The sequence below is a fragment of the Bombyx mori genome, chromosome 23 (genome assembly GCF_030269925.1).
Source record: "Bombyx mori chromosome 23, ASM3026992v2".
Classification (NCBI taxonomy): Eukaryota; Metazoa; Arthropoda; class Insecta; order Lepidoptera; family Bombycidae; genus Bombyx; species Bombyx mori.
Window position 1 is genome coordinate 9,532,101 of NC_085129.1, and position 19,265 is coordinate 9,551,365.

At 35.4% G+C, this 19,265-nt stretch overlaps 3 protein-coding genes across 6 annotated transcripts; 1 reads left to right on the forward strand and 2 right to left on the reverse strand.

The window, feature by feature from the left end:
* The first annotated feature begins 1,041 nt into the window (after positions 1–1,041).
* LOC101746873 (aarF domain-containing kinase 1) lies at positions 1,042–7,455 on the forward strand. Its single transcript, XM_004932606.5, has 6 exons — positions 1,042–1,807; positions 2,043–2,453; positions 3,015–3,188; positions 5,384–5,584; positions 6,166–6,372; positions 6,688–7,455. The coding sequence occupies exons 1-6, from the start codon at positions 1,370–1,372 to the stop codon at positions 6,799–6,801; spliced, it is 1,545 nt and encodes a 514-aa protein (XP_004932663.1). The 5' UTR covers positions 1,042–1,369; the 3' UTR covers positions 6,802–7,455.
* A 657-nt stretch (positions 7,456–8,112) lies between these two features.
* LOC101747009 (uncharacterized) lies at positions 8,113–12,297 on the reverse strand. 3 transcript variants are annotated; one of them, XM_062675228.1, is made up of 4 exons: positions 12,090–12,297; positions 10,092–10,307; positions 9,447–9,569; positions 8,113–8,371 (listed from the first exon to the last, which is right to left on the reverse strand). In XM_062675228.1, exons 1-4 carry the CDS (start codon positions 12,178–12,180, stop codon positions 8,130–8,132), a joined length of 672 nt encoding a protein of 223 aa, XP_062531212.1. In that variant the 5' UTR covers positions 12,181–12,297; the 3' UTR covers positions 8,113–8,129. The 3 variants fall into 3 exon arrangements, with proteins under 3 accessions (XP_062531212.1, XP_021207936.1, XP_004932664.1); XM_021352261.3 differs by having other exon boundaries at positions 10,083–10,307; positions 12,071–12,296; XM_004932607.4 differs by having other exon boundaries at positions 10,083–10,307; positions 12,090–12,294.
* A 1,829-nt stretch (positions 12,298–14,126) lies between these two features.
* On the reverse strand, positions 14,127–19,050 carry LOC101747145 (ubiquinone biosynthesis O-methyltransferase, mitochondrial). Of its 2 annotated transcripts, none has more exons than XM_004932608.5 (6): positions 18,738–19,050; positions 17,695–17,871; positions 17,096–17,204; positions 16,368–16,502; positions 15,673–15,943; positions 14,127–14,740 (listed from the first exon to the last, which is right to left on the reverse strand). In XM_004932608.5, the coding sequence occupies exons 1-6, from the start codon at positions 18,812–18,814 to the stop codon at positions 14,619–14,621; spliced, it is 891 nt and encodes a 296-aa protein (XP_004932665.1). In that variant the 5' UTR covers positions 18,815–19,050; the 3' UTR covers positions 14,127–14,618. The 2 variants fall into 2 exon arrangements, with proteins under 2 accessions (XP_004932665.1, XP_062531216.1); XM_062675232.1 differs by having other exon boundaries at positions 17,695–18,190; positions 18,235–19,029.
* Between the last annotated feature and the right edge of the window lie 215 nt (positions 19,051–19,265).

The window sequence follows — 19,265 nt, forward strand, 5'->3', positions numbered from 1 at the left end:
GAGAAACTCCGAGCATGGCTCTTTCCATGGCTCGCTGAGCGACTTTGAGCTGACGGACCAACCGTACTGTGAGTGTCCACGTTTCGGCTCCGTAAGTCATTACCGGTAGGACGCACCACCCTATGGACTATGCCACCCACCATTTATGTGATTTCAGCTCTCGTTCGAGAGTTAATCGGTACAGCACTAATAATAGTTCGTACCAGTATTATACATTAAAATTCTGAAATATTTTACAATGGTAAAATGAAATATGCTAATCCTTCTTTTTAGTAAATTCATAACATGTATTGATTAGCAAAATTGAATAGTCACAGAAGCGTATCTTTTGGCGGGAATGTAACTTAATTGTGGGAATTGTTTTTTTTTTATCATTTAGTGTTTAAACATAGTTCTTATCTAAGTTCTTGTGTGTTTGATAATAGAATGTTCCACATTTTCCAAAAGAAGAACCTCATAGGTACGATTTGAAAAAAGTTTCACTAAAAATTTCAAACCATGAAGGTTCTATGTAAATTCGAAGAACCTATTACAATAGAACGGCAATTTCATAATTTAACCCCTATTAGTTTTACAATGCTAGTGATGTAATTAAAGAACACATGAATAGGCATCTTAGCTAGCTTAGGAGAGCTAGGATTTAAAATGATGGCATAAAGATCGCGTTACCACGCAACAAAATCTTTAAAAAAGTAGGAACTCTTTGTTTTGGTTGAAGATTTTATGAAGACCTAGGAGATTTCTATTTAAGTTCATTTGATATTTAATACAATAAATTTTGGTTGCTTTTCCATAAAAGATAACCTATGTTATGAACTTATGGTTGACATAGAAATACAGTTGGAACTTTTTGGGGGGAGCCCGAGAGGTGAAGTAGTTTTCATTTCGTTTGATTTCACATTATTCTTTTTCATAAAAATAAGAATATAAATTAAAATAAGACATGTCTTAAAAGTTTTAGTTACCAGGTCATAAAATACCTTAAAAAAAAGCAGTTGAACAGAAATACTGATTTGGCTTGAAAGACTTTGTTTCCAAGTCAGTAAAATAAAATAAAATAAAGTGTGCAGTCGTGCACAGGCTATGTATGTAGTATGTAGGCATAGATTATACACTTAATATACTTGATATGTAGGTATGTACGGTACCTGCGGTAATACCTAGTGTTTAAAATTTAAATACTTTTTGAATATAAAAAGAAAAAGGAATCGGTAGTTTTTATTTTCTAGATTCAGTGCTTAAAAAATAATTTAAGTGATTTGTTAGTGATACATTAGTTCAAAGTCAAAGTTCATGTCACAATTATTACTCACTATTTAAATTGGCTTTTGCTATGTCCCTAAAATAATTATTTTCCCTTTTAATCAACATGTTCTCCAGAAAGTTGACTAGGATCATAAAATACGGCTTTTATGGTGGTGTTGCTGTTGGTGGTTGTGTAACTGCTTTAAAATTTCATGATGGTGATTATAATTCGTTAGCCATCGTCAGAATCACGAGGACAGCATGTACTGCTGTGGACATAGGCAGGACTTACCAGTCTTTGTTGTACAGCAAAGATTGGGATAGATCGTCCCCCGAGTATTTAGAAGTGAAGAAACAAGCTCATCAAATTGGGGCAGAGAAACTGCTTGAATTATGCAAAGCTAACAAAGGTGTGTACATTAAAGTTGGACAGCACGTAGGCGCGTTAGATTACTTGTTGCCTACTGAATATGTCAAAACAATGCGTGTTTTGCATAAAGATGCGCCTCAAAACACAGTCGAAGAACTATACAATGTCATCAGGGAAGATTTGAAAAAGGATGTAAGTAATAAAATACATTGGAGATTTATTATTGCGTTTACTATTTATTTTTACAAGAATGTCATGGTGTAATATAACACAAATTTGTTATTGTTATATATATATATATATATATATATATATATATATATTTTTTTGTTATTAAGCTCATTAAAAATTTAAAGTTCAATAGCTAATAACTTATTAGAAGTTGTAAGGTATTTTAATGTACTGACAAACTATTTCATTTATTCAGCCAAAGGAACTGTTTGACGACTTTGAACCTGAGCCTCTGGGCACAGCGTCACTAGCACAAGTTCATAAAGCAAAATTAAAAGATGGTACTGAAGTTGCGGTCAAAGTACAACATCATTTTGTGAGGAAAAATATTAAGATTGACTTAAAATGGATGGAATTTATTATAAACACAATGTCAAAAGTATTTCCTGACTTCCAAATGCAATGGCTAGTGGATGAAACGAAGAAAAACATTGCAAAAGAGCTGGATTTCCTGCAAGAGGGTCAAAATGCAGAGAAGGTAGCTGAATTGTTCAGTAATTACAAATGGCTGAAGGTTCCAAAGATTTTCTGGGATTACAGTACAGAGAGAGTGCTGGTCATGGAATATGTTTACGGTGGACAAGTTAATGATGTTAATTATATTGATGTAAGTGTAACTTTTACTTTTTACCTATGTTGTTTATAATTATGCAAATTTCAAAATATTTTAATATATAAATGTTATTAACACGTTGAGCGCCATGTGTATCTTTCTGGAAACACAAAGTACCACCTTTAGGGGCCGCGTGTTTCCTTTAGGAAACACGGGCAGTACTATATTCGTAGGCCAGTGTGTCCGCCAGGAAACACATTTCAATACATTTTACTATGAATTCTAATACCTCTGGCCTCCACGGTTATTTCGGTGTGAGTGGGTTTTTTGTACGACGTTTTGATCAAAAGTTATTTTTAGACATAACTTACCAATATAGTACTGCTCGTGTTTCCTAAAGGAAACACGCGGCCCCTAAAGGTGGTACTTTGTGTTTCCAGAAAGATACACATGGCGCTCAACGTGTTAAGGAAAAACTGCCTCTTAGTAAAAAATATGCAGCTTATGAAACATCGAAACATCAAAATATGTAATGGAATGATTATGCACAAAACTCTGGGAATGCCTAGTAATAAAACATGTGTTTATCTATTTATTTATGCATTATATTTTTAGACACATAAAATCAACAGATATGATTTATGTAAGAAGCTTGGTGATCTCTACTCCCACATGATCTTCATAACTGGTTTTGTGCACAGTGATCCACATCCAGGGAATATACTGGTTAAAAAAGCTCCAGGAGACAAGGATGTAACAGTTTATTTGCTGGACCATGGGTTATATGCTGTAAGTCATTGTTTTGTTCATCCATTTTTTAATTCTTTGTAGATGCATGCTATCTCATTATCTTCTAAATCATTAAACAGCATGTTATCAACGGTGCTGTAATTTCTAACATAACAAAACTTAAAAAATTGTACACGACCCAGTCTGTATGGCTGTTTCCGAGTTGTGTGATAATATTTTCTGCTGTCTGTTTGTGCGCTGGTAGAAGACGGCTGTTTCTTTCGATGGGTTTCGGCTTCTGTAGCGAGGTTTCACAGGTAACTGTCTGGTTCACTGGTAGCTGATTCACTAGTGGTTTTCTGATAACTGTACTATCAGAGAACTGCTGGTAACTGTTTCTGTCTTGCTGATGTTTCTTTGTCGGAGAGCTTCTGAGAACTGTCTGTTTCTATCGGAGAACTGCCGAGAACTGTTTTTGCCTATAAATGGCCCTTCTTTTATATTTATTTTAGTACCCCATCTCGCGGCGCGCTATCATCGCGCCACTTTCGGAGGCTCCCTTGATCTGTATGTTACCGTAGTGAAAGCGCTCCACAAATCGTTCCTATTGGTCTATTTACATTCTCTGATCTGATACACTAACATATTAACTATAAAATAACTTAAGATTATACATTTATTACGTAATCACTTAGTAACGGTTAAATTAAATCTATTTGTTTCTTAAACTATAAAAAACCCTATTTCGTCCTGCACAAAAATCTTCAACAAGATTTTTTATTTATGTGTTAATAGGCAAACAAGATGTACAACTAGTGTTAAGTGACATGATGTTGAAATCTAAATTGCATAGCAGCTATACCACCCTTGAAACTAAAAGGCATTGCTGCTATTTTATAGAATTAGGAGAGTGAATCTGTCATTACAGTTTAGAATATCACTCGATAGTTAGGCGGTAGGCTCACAGGGCTCAGCCTGAGATATTTTGTTAACATCTGCCGTAGCAAAAGTAATGCTTCCCTTTTTTTTTTTTTTTTTTTCCGGGCCGAGGGCCGAACCTCCTACGAGGTCCCCGCGCCTAGGGGGCGCGCGGGGTATGTGAGACTCAACGATCTGCAGGTGTTGAGAGCAGACCGCGGGCCCAAGGAATTTAGGGCCCACCCACTAAACGACTCCCCTGCACTCTTACACCCGGCGTCCGATCTCCGTCCGGGGTCAAAACCCGGTCAGAGTAGGGGGGTTCCCGCGGTCAACACTACAACCAGACAGTAATGCTTCCCTAAATCTACCACCACGTCAATTCATACCAATTCATTTCAAAATAAATTGGTTTTCTTACTATTTTATTAAGTTGTAAATGGGTAAACCTGGGTAATTTAAGCACATTCTAAGAAAACTGAATGATGTTTTAGATAAAATATTTTTTATTTAGATTTTTAAATTTTAGTGGTTATTTTTATCCTGAACTATGAATACTTTATGCTTAATAACTTTTTTCAGCTTTTTAATCTATTCACCTTAATTTTTATAGGTAATTGACCTAAAAATTAAAATACTGTGTTTTTAATATTTTTTTCAACTATCACACTTATGTGTGAATTTTACTAAAATAATTCCATAACATTAATGAGTTCAATTGCCAAGATTGTTAATCCGTAAGGGCTCTCCTTTGATGTATTAGTGAGTTGGTCGGTTAGGACAGGTAATTATAAAAGCTTACATTCATCAAGATGGACAATTGTGGGTAGGTATCAACTGCATTTTGCACAAGATGATGACTAATTTTTAAAGAAAATTTGGATAAATGGTTCAAGCAACAGGTCATTCATATTTTTAGAGTATAATGATTCCAAATGCAAAGATTTATGTGATCTAGTGATTAGAATATAAAGTTCGTCAAAAATGTTAGTTAAGTTTTAAATCTTTTAACAATTAGAATAAATTATGTCTAATAAACGGCCGTCTGGTGTAGTGGTAAGTGACATGGTCACTACACAAAGCGGTCGCAGGTTCGAATCCCGCCAAGGGAAGATATTTGTATGATAAATATAAAATGACTTTTCCAGTGTTATGGATGTTTATTAAATATATGTATGTGTATAATAAAAAAAATACATCTATTTCCTTTATCTGATACCTGTAACACAAGTTCTTTACGAGCTTAGCACGGGACCAGTTAATGTGGCGTGATTGTTAGTAAATAAAAAATAAAATAATAATAATCATTAATATTTAAAAATAATTATATTTTTCAGCAACTTTCGGATAAATTCAGATATCACTATTCAAAATTGTGGCTATCCATTATAGACAGAAATCGTCAAGAAATGAAAGTACATGCAGAGCAGCTAGGTATTCGAAATGAATTGTATGGTTTGTTTGCTTGTATGGTAACGGGTAGACCTTGGGATTCTATTATGAAAGGAATTGGCAAAACTAAGCCATCTTCAGAAGAGGTATTTATATCTAAAATGTGTTTTTTAAATGTGTTTTTTATAATCTTGCACTCTTACTGGTGGTAGAGTATTTTCTACTAGTATTCATACGTTTACTTCCTGGTGGTATTGATTGATGCGAGAGCGTCTTGAGAGTCTGTAGGGGTAGGTACCACCACCCTGCCTATTTCGGCCTGATTTAGAACTGATGTCTCAAGGTGGCTGGCGACATTTGCGTTCTTAATGTCTATGGGCTCCAGTGACTACTGAACACCAGGTGGGCTGTGAGCTAGTTCACCTAACTGAGCAATAAAAAATATATAAACACAAATTCGTATCTTTTGATATGCAGTCACCTATATTTTTTTACTACAAATAATGTTATGGTATCTTGAATAAAACATAATTCAAGGGTTTGCAGAAAATTGTTTGTTTGTTATGTTCCAGTGGTCAGATTCCGAAACCATTTACTTGGTTTCTTTTTTCCGCCGAATCATAGAATACTAATAGAATACTAAAGTTTTTGGCTTGACCTTCTGGGACACACTATAATTTAGTCATCAAATAAACTTAAAAATCAGTGAATTGAAATTAAATTTCAGAAATCAACTTTTCAAAACGAATTGCCTAACATCCTCCACCATATCACTGATTGCCTGGAGCATGTGGACCGGCAAGCATTATTGGTTCTCAAAACCAATGATTTAATCCGTAGCATAGAATATGCTCTAGGAACACAAGAGAGAATGTGTGGTTTTGTTGTAATGAGCAAATGCTGCATACAAAGCGCATATAGAGAAGAAATTAACGTAAGTATTTTTTTTGTGTGATTGAAAAACTAATTAAAAATAAATTATCAAAAAATTACGCGTATATCGAATGTCTAGATAAGCAAATTGGCAGTTAATTGTCTTTTGGCTGACAACTTTTTATCAAAACCATTTAAATGGTGAAGTTAACTATTTTGAGATTTCGCAAAATTAGTCTCATAGTGGTAATAAAAGTCTGGAAAACTTCATTGGATTCTGAGTAAACACGAGATTAAAGTGCAAATTTAAATTTCACACACCTAACAATGTGAATTGTAATAAAAATGTTGTTTATTTAAAATATTTTTGTTACAGAAAGAGAAGTCTATATTTAGAAGACAATACTTAAATTTAAAATTTAGTTGGACCATGCTGGTGCTTTACTTGTACAGTGTATATTTAAATTTATGTGATACATTAATTTTATAAAAAACATTCTTTCTAAAGCCTATATATGTAGTGAGAATTGACTAATTTTATAAGCGTATTTATATAAAATGATGTAAGTAAACTTTTTAGGGTAACTTATTGCTGTTCTCCAAAGTTAAATCAAAAATGGTATAAAAATAATAAATTAGTTTACACATGTAATAAAAGGTATAATTGTGTTCTTAAATTAATAATAAAAATGTTAAGGTGCTTGTATGTATTTGTTCTAATGTTTTTCAACCAAAATAGTGAGATGCTACTGAATTAGTTAGTCAATAACTAGTCTACAGGATGATACCTCATTTGTAATGGTAGTCTACTTTTTTAATAGAAGCAAACTGAGATTTTATTTTGTATAATGACCTATATGTGGATTCTTATGTATATTTTTTTCCGTTTTCCTCTCGGTCCCTATCTGTTATACATAGACAACAATTTTTTTTTAAATAATTAATTGTCTGTAAATTTTATCTTATACATAGTTGCGTGATCTGTATTCGTTCGAGCCAATGCTGAATTTAAATGTTTGTTTTGAATCATTGAAATTAATTATATCCAGCTTTTGTCTTTGAAATCCAAATTAAAAAGAGCTGTACATATTTTGTTATTGTTAAGTTATATACCTAGGATAGAATAAACTACTTTGAATATGAACTACACTTTAATTTTATCACAATGTGAATCGTGTTCATAGGATGTACTCCATTAGTCTTATGAAAAAAACCGGTCGTGTTTTGTTCGTAAATAATTTCTGGTGAACATAAACGTATCGGAAAATGACATGGTCAGGCATGATATTAAATTACAATATGCTAATAACCATTGTCGCTTAGAATTACTAATACTATTTTCGCATCATCCATCAGTATTGGTAGTATTTTTTCTATTGTTTATTGGGCGTATCGACCCTGGATGGGTAGGTACCACTATGCTGCCTATTTCTGACGAGTTCTTCCTCAATAACCACCAAAAATTAAAACCTGGGTCTCATGCTTCAAGGTTCGTATTGTTACTTATTGTGTTAATTTTGTTCTGATAGCGATGATACCAGGGGGATTATAAACGCGATTGTCGATCAAGAGAAAAAGTTAAAAAAAGTTACCCTAACGCAGGGCATGGGTAACACTAACCAATGAATTCGACCAAATTTTATTGACAGTTCTGAAATTATTTTTAAAAATGTTATGTCCACCGGTATTTAGTTAGGCAACAGTAAATCCCAGCTTAAATAACATTTAGGTACTTAGCACGTCACAAATGTCTGATTAGGTAAGCGTATCATCACGTGGTTTGAAATTAAAAAAAAAACGATTTAAGTGATATTTTACTCAAACCGGTATTCTGTTCTCCAAAGTAGAAAGTTTGTTGCTCAGTGTCGACAAATCGCTTTGTATTTTTAGCAGTACATGTATGAAATTATCCCGACTCTTCTTCCCATTAATCTTAAAGAACGAAGTACTAGAAACTCTGCAAGACAGTTCGGACTTCTTGTAGTCTGCGTAGAAACTATTAACTGGCTTACGTTCATCGATGTGCAAAGGATTGTTAACATGTGATATTGTTGATGTAACTGAAAAATAAAATTATTATTGCAAACGACTATTGCGTGATAATTGCTTCTAAATCATAGTAAAAAGTATAAGATCACAGAAAGTATGAAATTGATGAATATCATCAAATAGAAAGTGGGTAAACTGGAGACAGGTCTGTAATAATTGAATTGAATCGGTGAATTTCTTGAAATCATATTAAGAAATATATGATCACAGTTAGTATGAAATTCACACTAATATGGAACTCACTAGTGCAGAAACAGACACGAAAGTGGTACCTACCTACTCGCACTGTCTCCTGAGAGTTCTACAGGAGTAGAAAGACAAGCCTATAAATAAGTACGTAAGTAACCTTTAAATGATTCAAGAAATTGGTATGTTTATGAAACATTTTGACTTAGTGTTAATTGTCTGTTTACATCTCGCATGACGCAAAATTTGTTTCAAAGGAATTTATCAATTTGCGTCTAAGATTTGTTCAATAAAAGTCTTAGTTTAACATGGTCATCTGGTTTTAGACGATCGATTCCTTTTTTTTTGCACTAACACGAAATTCACTGTTTTTGTATGCAATCAAGTTTTTCTTCTGTATAGCTTATTTTATCTCTTCTATTTCATATATGGTATTTTACACGGTATCAAACCGGTCTTTTGAATTTATTAGGGCTCTAACGCAACCCTTGCTCAATATAAATGACATTACTAGCTCAAAATCAGGTCTTAAATTAGTAGTATCCTCATTTGTACGTACCTACTAAATGTTTTTTTTATTGCCCTTGTAGGCAGACGAGAATACGGCCCACCTGATGGTGAGTAGTTACCGTTGCCCATGAACTTCAGCAATGCCAGGGGCAAAGCCAAGCCGCTGCCTACCGGCTAAGTCGCTGCCTATCGTTCGTAAGGGATGATACCGTGATCCTTGTAATTTGTAGGAGTTTTCTGCCATTTAACGGTTCGGTTCGGTTCATAGGGTGGAATTTTAATGCAATCGATATTGATTATTCAAAGAGAGCCGCTGGAGTCTTTGTTGCGCAAATATATGCCCTAAAACCGTTAGGTTTGGTACACGTTATAATTTTAAAACAACCTTACCGCTGCCGTCGTATCCGTTTTTGGTTCCGCGCGGACAATTCTCAAGGGCATTTGATTCTGATTCTGTATTACTTTTATGAGTATTGTTACTTAGTGTCAGCATATATTGCATGTTAGTCGACGCTGTGGATATTAAAGTTTAGCGATAAGCTTATAGTGAGTTAATATGAGCTCTTTACTGCCATCGAGGACATTTCGACATTGCATGGCTAGATAATCGTGAGTGGTTGTCGCTCATGTACAGCAGCGATGCCAGGGTCACAGTCTTGTTAATCTTTTGTTTGATTAAGTTCATATAGGTACATTGCACGGGTAGGAAGAAGAGAAGTTTATTCCAAAGCCGGAAAAAAGTTCTCAGACAAGAAATTTCAAGCCTTAAGTATTGGATGAAAGTAATACTAAAACTCAAAGAAATCTCCATCTCCATTTCTATGCAATCTAGGTGAACTATTTTGAAAATCGACAAATGGGTTCCGCATAAATTGAAATTAGAGATTGAAAAAATGCACGTTGAGATCAATGTAAATTATTTTGAATAAAATATTTTTTATTTATTTCCAACAACAGGCATGTATTTTAATGCTTCTACACCTGGTAATTGTTCACAAATATCTCGTTGACTACAAGACTACTTACGGTGTTTACGTTTTTCAGAAGGCCAAACTTCTAACAAGTACGGACGTTGAGGCTCGTTGCCATTACGTAGTGCTGTTAACGGTAGTTCAATGTTATCGGCTGATTTGAGAATAATCAATTCCTCACAGTAGTCCGGTAGATTCAAAAGAAACCATATTTTATGTCGAAGTACCGAAATAGAGGCAGATGGTTTTACCGCTACATACCGGAGCTTATCCTCAGTAACTAAAACATTTTAAAGGAATTTTTATTCGGATCACGAATGCCTGAGTATATTATATGCGACCGCTGCGATGTAAACTATTCATTGTAGCTATTCATCATTAATTCATTGATATTACTTAACTTAAAATGTTGTTGACTTTCGTCAAGGAGTACTTAATTGTCTGTTTTATGACGTTGGAAATTTTTTATTTGTAGTTGAAGTGAAATTTACTGAAACGCACTTAAATTATAAAAACTTCTTAGTGATACCGGTCACTCAAATTCGCACGAATACGCAACCCACAAGTGTAGGACGACATTTGCAAATGATTACGCAAAGTTTTAGCTGCATTCGCGGTTTTCCAAGCTTAGTCGGTTTTTTAACAGACATCAAAGCGCGCGAACCGCGATCCTTAGCGTAGTCTCCCACACATTCGTGTGACCAGTTGCGCCCACGATTACGAAGGTAACGAACGTTTCGCCATTTTCATAGTTCGTGACGTCTACTGTGTAGCGTACCTTCATCATGGAATGAAACAACACTAAGGTGATGGAGTTCATTGAACTCCTGCAAAATGAATCGATCATATGGGACCCTCAAAAGAAATCCCATAAAAACAGAATGGCCGTTAATGGCGCCTGGTTTCCAGTTAAAAACTCTTTCTCTCTTCAATGTTCTATTGACGAATTAAAAACGAAGAGAAATTTGGGAGACATTCGTAAACAAGTGTAGGAGGAAGCGCAAACGGGTTCGCAAATTGAGTACCGAACCCATTTGCACAGCCGCTATGTTTGCGAATGAATGTCTGACGGCCCTTCGCATGCGCGCGAACATTCGCACAATGTACAAATGTTCGCGCGCATGTGAGTGGCCGGCATAAGGAACTAGCTATTTCGACAAAACGGCGCGACACGAAAACCCTTTTATCGTGGCCGCCGCTAATTACTTATCCGACCGCGATGGGGTAACGCAAAGCCGCCATCGCCCCAAACATGTTTTGTCGGATCCCCCGGATTCACTCTCGGTGATTTTAGGTCTCTCAAGTACCGGTCACCGTCCTCATCGAATTCGTCGATTATAACAAAGAGGTCTTTTTTACCTATGCTGATAGCCTTGAGAGGCTATTTCTGTTTCTCCTTGACGTGTAGGTGACTTCAGGGGCTCAAACCGGGAGTGTCGCTAACACTGGCCCTAGCAAGTAAATTAACCCATAGACACAGCACACTTGAGTTTCTCGTCAGATCTTCTCAATGGGTCGCGATTCCGATCCGGTGGTAGACTCTGCGAAGCACTGCTCTTGCTAGGGCTAGTGTTAGCAAATTCTCTCAGGCTGAGCCCGAGAGCTCACCTACCCGTCCGGGCGTAGCTGGAATAGCCCCTTAAGCTACCAGCGAATAGGTAGGGGAAAAAAAGAACTATATCACACGTTAACTAATTTCTCATTATAGATCTTATTCTAACGTTTTTAGGAACCTGGCAATGTAAATGCCGCCACCCATATCGCATCACGTCGTTGAAGTCTAGACTTCAGTCATAAATAAGCAAGACGCTGGTCCAGGATGGGGTACCCAGGCAGGATAACATGAAATGAGCTTTATTTTTTTAAGTATTGAAGATTGATTTTAAAAGTAAGGTTAATTTTTCAAATTAATTTGCGAATTTTATTGACATAAAAGGGACGGAATCTATATTCTTTATAATGTCAGAACATGCAGAGACTTAGTATAGTCTATTTATAATATTAAACTATGTATTGACCAGGAGTAAATGAATAAGAAATAACCAAAGATTGTTTTAATAACCTCCCAAATCATATCGTCGCACAACAAAGAACGTAATGACTTCTTTCTTAAATAGTTTGATCGGTGCTCTTAAGAACTTCGTCAGCGACATTTCGACATAACACACCTTCAAATGCAAAAGTTGAAGGTAAATTTTGAATCACAACATATTTTTAACCTGTTACCTACTACGTACCGAAATTTTGTGACAGTCACAATGTCACAGTAATGACGTGATCTAATTGGATGGGAGTTGGGAGAAGTTACACTAAAGAGTAGTTATTATAGACTATGCTAGAAGTCAAACAACCGACTGCTTGCTTGCTTGTCCTTGGCTGAGTGTTATTTTAATGTCGGTCCGTCCCCGATTCGGTCTTCCCCTTTTGGGGAGCCCGAGCGGGTGAGCGCGAAAACAAAGTGCCATGGCTCCTCTTCTGGGTTGTAGAGGTGGGGCCACGGCACAGGGCCGGTGGCGGGTCCTAACCCGCTGACTGTTGTTGCTTGTGTATATAGTGTATAGTTAGTGTTAAGTAGTTGTAGATAGATAGTATTAGATAGATTTGTAGTAGAGAAAAAAAAAAAAAACAAGCAGACGACAGCACGGCGCTGGTGGGAACTTGCTGCCGGGCGCCATCCAGTGAACTACTCAAGCCCTCGTATTATATTTAAGTATATATTATGTCGATGTGGAGTGCGCCGAACACGCATGCGATCCCTCCCTTTTTAGTCCTCCCTACATCATTCCACCCCTGCCTTTCACGGCAGGGAGCTTCTGCCCGGACAGTGAGGTTCGCCCCGAGGCCCGTTCCGTGCCTCCGTAAAGGGGTACGACGACCCCTCTTGCTTGTCCTTATTTAGTGTATACCGGAGAAAGTGGTTGAATATTTGTTTCTTAATTTCTAAATGTAATTTTATAGTCGCATGTTGTACCAAACAAAATTTGATAATTCTTTTTTATTTCCATGTTCATGTGTTACCATTTATATTTAGTCAGGATCTGAATGTACCTATATTTAATTGATTTCGACTACATTAATGATTGAAATTGGTTTTCTATTTTTTTTGTTAAAATTTTGTATTATTTGTATTATTATTAGTTACGAATATCCATGTATTGTTGTTATATTATGATCCCAAGGAAAAACCTTTCTGCCATCTCATTCGTCATGAATGATGAAAGAATACAAACTCCTGAGTGAGTTCACGAAAGCCATGAGATCAACGTGCGAGCTAAGCTCATGGAAACATCGTACTGAGTTTCTCGCCCGACAACTTCTTACTGGTGGTAGGACCTCTTGTGTCCGCACGGGTAGGTGCCACCGCATTGCCTATTTCTGTCGTGAAGCAGTAATGCGTTTCGGTTTGAAGGGTGGGGCAGCCGTTTTAACTATACTGAGACCTTAGAAGTTATATCTCAAGGTGGGTGGCGTTTTTACGTTGTAGATGTCTATGGGCCCCAGTAACAGATCTAAGCAATAAAAGAAAACCGTTGCATCGAAGAATTTTTTTTTCTTTTCGTCTCTCCATCACATCTCTGACACTGTTAGGTAGTGATGTGATCCACGAATTAAAAATGACAAATCACCGTGAAATTGTATTTCAAAAACATATCGAAGGGTGAAAGGCTATTTGATTTAAATGACATTTATCTTTGTAATTGAACGTGCGGTTTTTTTTGTATTGGCAATAACAGTTCGATGTTTTTAATTGAACTTCAATTAAGTGAATAGATGAAGATGTTTTTGTTATGATATTTTTTCCAGATTCTAAACTTCAAATGGCTCTCCTGTTAACTTCCAAAAATATTGCTGAAACCAAATAAGGCTTTCACCCCTCGACGTTATCATGGTGAGACTTCAACCATGTCTTAAGATTGGCAATACATTCACGCTCTGAAGGGTTTCCTTAACCGTTCAATATAAGGTTTTACACTAACAATAAAAAGTTAAATTAAATACAATGAGTTTTCATTCAATGAATATAAAAATACTAAAGTTACACACACACACACACACACCCACAGAGACAACCACACAGCACACAACATAAACAAGCATAGTGTTTTATTCAGAGTATTTTTATTTTTATTCAAATCATAACAATAACAAACTCTTAAAAAAAAGAAAGGTGTGTATTCGCACGCGATCGAAAGGATTTCTTTTTTATCTATTCTGCCACAGGACATAACATATTATGTTTGTCTTTTTAATGTGGACGTTTTTTCGTTTCACCAAATCACAAAAGTTACTAAAGACGTTTTTACTTTAAATAACTTTAACCAACTTTTCACTTTTACTGGTGGTACTTACACCTCGTGATTCCGCGCGGGTAGGTACCAACACCCTGCCTATTACTGGCGTGAAGCAGTAATGCGTTTCGATTTGAAGGGCGGGGCAGCCGTTGTAACTATACTTGAGACCTTAGAACTTATATCTCAAGGTGGGTGGATCATTTACGTTGTAGATGTCTATGGGCTCCAGTAACCACTTAACACCAGGTGCGCTGTGAGCTCGTCCACCCATCTAGGCGATAAAAAATAATAATCTAAAACTACAATGACTTCAGTTTGATGGCCTGTAAAGCGTATAGTAGAAGTTGTGAGTTTGTAAAATGCCAACTGTTGTTTAACGGATTGTAGAACAAGCCGTATATCGATTCCACTAGGCAGTTATCTGTAAAGATAGATATTTAAATTATATAATATCATCAATATATCGCACCTTTAGAATTGAAGTGGCTTAACTAAAAATTTTAAGAAAATGAATTTTATACTTTGAACAACCTATAAATAATTATGTATTCTATCATTTTATAAAATTACATATTTAAAATTAAACATTATATTTTAATTTTAATCTAGAAAAGGATAAAGTAAACTAAGTTTTAAAGTCAGCGCATAAGGTTTAAAGTATTAAAATCGTTAAAGTTAATCGAAAAATTATTATACAATTGTTCAATTACAATTTTAGTGTTTACCAAAAAAAGAAGAATTTCGGATTAAACTAATTCAATTCTAAAGTTGCGATACGAATTATCTTTATATTTTAGCTTTTTTTCACGTTATTACGGATCCTCCCGATCCATTAACGGTGCTTTTAGGTACCACAAGCACCGGTCTCCGTCCTCGCCGAACCCGTCGCTTGCGAGGAAGGGCTCGACGAGTGAATTAACCCTCAGACACAGCCCACTGAGTTTCTCGCCGGATCTTCTCAGTGGGTCGCGTTTCCGATCCGGTGGTAGATTCTGCGAAGCACTGCCCTTGCTAGGGCCAGTGTTAGTAACACTCCGGTTTGAGCCCCGTGAGCTCACTTACACGTCAATGAGAAGCTGAAATAGCCTCTCAAGGCTATCAGCATAGGTAGGAAAAGAAAGGCTTTTTTTTACTCCACTACAAGGAAGTTTGAGCGCAGTTACTGCAGTCCCTAGATTAATCTGGCCACTTTGACTTATGAGGTTGAAGTCTCAATTATAATGAAAAGCCTCTGTACCATCATTTAAACCGGAAAACATGATTGCTTTGCTGTAAAAATAAGGAGAAAATAAATATCTACGCGGGCACCGAAAATGCTTTACTAATATTAATCATTACCATTACTATACTTACTTCTCTCTAACAGGAAAGTTAATTCATTAGGTGTAATGAACTTATCGTACTGATGCGTTCCTTTTTTTACGATTTTTATAATATTTTCGACAACAAATATAGTTAGGAACTGCGATATCCTGGTTTTATTTGGCGTCGTGAAGAATAATCTACCTCCGGGTTTCGTTGCTGCAACGCACGAATTCACAAATAACTGCTTATCGGTTATGTGTTCAATTACCTCTGATGCAACAACAGCATCATAGTGTTCTTTATGTGTTTTAATGTGATTCTGAAAAAAATCATTATTATTAGCTACATTTTTAAAATTATGAATATCACCGAGAACATTAAACATCTATGCTCAGTTATAGTACATTTTAAATTAATTTTACAAATAATCTATTGACTCTAATATTAAAAATAAGTTGCATTCAGATATCTTTCTTGCTATGGTACCATCTTTGTTTGGTATGAACTTTCCTTCTCGGTATTTCCTGACCAGTGACCACCATGATGTATTTCTCAATTGAGGCTTGTGGAGAGTACCCAGCGGTAGGCAGCGACTTGGCTGTGCCCCTGGAATTTTTACCGTCCATGAGCAACGATGACCACTTACCATCAGGTTGGCTTTATGCTGATTTACCTACAAAGCCTATAAAAAACTACAGTTAATTTTATAATTCATAGAGATATAAGATTAATGTAAGATTTACCTCAATAGTACAGTGATAATATGTTGGTTTATTGTTAATTATTTTTGGATTAGTTTCACTGTGTTCTCTGGCTAAGTTTATGAGATCTTCGCTTGCATCTATTCCTGTCACATTCGCTCCGAGTCTAGCTAAGCCCTTAAGAAAAAAATATTTGTTTCATTACATTTAATTATTATTTTAAGCCAATGATTTAGAAAAGATTTCATGTAATTTGATGATCATAAAAAAAAGCGATAAATAACCAATCTATTCCATTGAGTGCAAAACTTCTCCAAATGAGGTTGAAAAACTTTACTTGAGGATAGCAAATTGTCTTAGCAGAGACATCATCGATTGTAATCATGAAAAACAGCATTGGCTAAATGATCATTTGCATTATTTGCGTATTTTGAATAAACATAATTTAGTGTATTTATTCCTGAATATTTGAACAAGTTCAAGAGCCACCTGGTATTAATTGTTGCCATTTGGCAATCAGAATCCTAGATACAATGTGCCACCCACCGTCATACACAATATTAAACTCTTATAGAGTTTATAGACAACAACAGGCAGGAATAGACAAGAAGATGCTATCTATGCATGCGAGCTTACAATTCTTACTAGCTTAAAATACGTATTTCACAATTCTTTTTTTTTTTTTCAAATTTTCATTTATGAAACGAATGTCATTTCTTTGTGAATCGAATTCGTCTGTATTTTAATAAAAATTTTCACTAAGACTTTACCTCTGCCAAGATGCCTCCCCCACAACCAACATCGAGAATTTTTTTATCTTGCAAAGGTGTTAAGGTTCTTTCCGATGTTTGTATGAGACCATCTCTAATTAATGGTATTCTGAAAAGAATATTATAAAATGTGGAACTTATTTAAAATAGGAATTAAGCAATTCCTCAGTTGTTTTGTAATCACAAAAACTGTAAAGTATTTGAAATGATGAGAATATTATAATGACTAGCAAATAAAAGATGAAGCCTTAACAGCAGTAACTGTAACAGTATCAACAAGTAGGAATTTTGTTAAATTGTAAGCTAATCTATAAAATATTAAAATCTTGTCTGCTTTTATAAGAATTATGAATATTGTTAAATTGGTGGTGATTATCTTCATCATATCATAGTAAAGACAAAGAATGTATTTTTTATCTAATTTCTAGTTTTCAATAAACTTACTACATAACAATAAGCATCATAAGAAGAAAACTTGCTAGCATTAATTAAGTTAGATGTAGATATTTAAATATTATGGAATTTCAGAGGCTTAGACATTCAATAATAAATAGATTTTTATCATATAAACTAGACTTTTAAAAAAATAATAATATTACCTCACTTTATTCATAGCATGTAATGATTTTAGATAACCATTGACATCCCACCATTCACTCATTTGTTTTGAAAACATTTTGATCTCGGAGGAATCAAGTGTAGTACGCCCATGATTCTCATCTTTACTGTATAAATTGGCTGTTGCATAGTATCTCCATTTTGGATATGTGATTATTCTGGAAAATTCATCAAGCATTATGTTGTATATACTCTCCTCCTCCTCCTTGTCATGTTAATAATCCTTAATGTTGATGGTCATGAATAATCTCTTGGACTATATTGTGCCAGTTCAGTCTATCTTCGGCTGCATGGATGGTATCATGGACTCAGATGTTGAGGGTAGAGTGTACCTGATCCAACCAGCGCATTGGACTGCTTCTGGGCCTTCTTCTGCATATCTTGCCTGTTACTGGCAGCTTTTAATTAAAAAGTTTTAATTCTATTAAGTTTTTTATATTGCTTTTCCTTTGTCTGCCAACTACAAGCATATGGCCCCTTGATGGTGATTAGTTACCATTGCTCATAGATGTCAGTAATACTAGTGGAACAATCAAGTTGCTGCCTACTGCTGAGTACTCGTAAACCTCATTTAAAGTGGTAGGCAGCGGTTTGACTCTGTCCCTGCCATTGCGGACGTCCATGAGCGACACTAACTGCTTACCATCAGGTAGGCCGCATGCTCATCTGCCTACCAAAGCAAAAACAGAAAAAAATCGTTTACTCTTTTGGTGCTTGGAAAACAGCAACGAGCTATCGCAATTATGGGATGGTACGTGGCAAAAAAGATCTCTAGAACGGCACTGTGATTAATGCGGCTGTTCCAGATTATATCTGTGAACTCTACTCTGGTAGCGGGAGGTTTGATAGCAAAAAGTAGATGAAGGTATCATCTTGACCAATTCTTCAGTTTAGTCTTAGTTGTAACTAGTTTAAAATGTACTGGAAGAATGTCTCATGGGTAAGCAGTAGAAATAGTAGAGCCTATAGGGGTTATGGTTATATAGCTTAAATAGAGAAATTGAAAGTATGTGCAAAGTTTTACCGGTTAATAACTGGAGATGCAGGGTAGCATGCAAGTCGCCAAGTGTTTAGCGCTTTGGTACTCATTTTCGCAAACATTATTTTGAAATATACTTTTTTACTACTGTCACTCTATTTGCCATAGCATGAATGAACATATATTATTTCACTAACAAACTATTTCATTGTTTTTAAATTGTTAAAATTATAAAATTATGTTGTTTGTAGCTGTCGTAAATAGTAAATTATTATTACTATTATGTTTTTCAGCTGATTTCGGGTGAATTGTGATTAAATAACCATAATATAATTGTCAACTGTCAAAGTCAAACTTAAGAATGCTGTCATACTAGGTACTCTGTCAAGAAAATACCGGAACGTTCATTAGAACACAAAATGTTAGTTTTTCATCTAAATTTATTTATTATCTCGTTCAGAAAGTATACACTTACTCCAACGAATAATCCAATCATCAAAACATTTTATACGCTTTTTCCGGAATTGAGTTAAGTTCTCGCCGCGTATTCTCTTTTGTGTCTTCTAGTCGCCA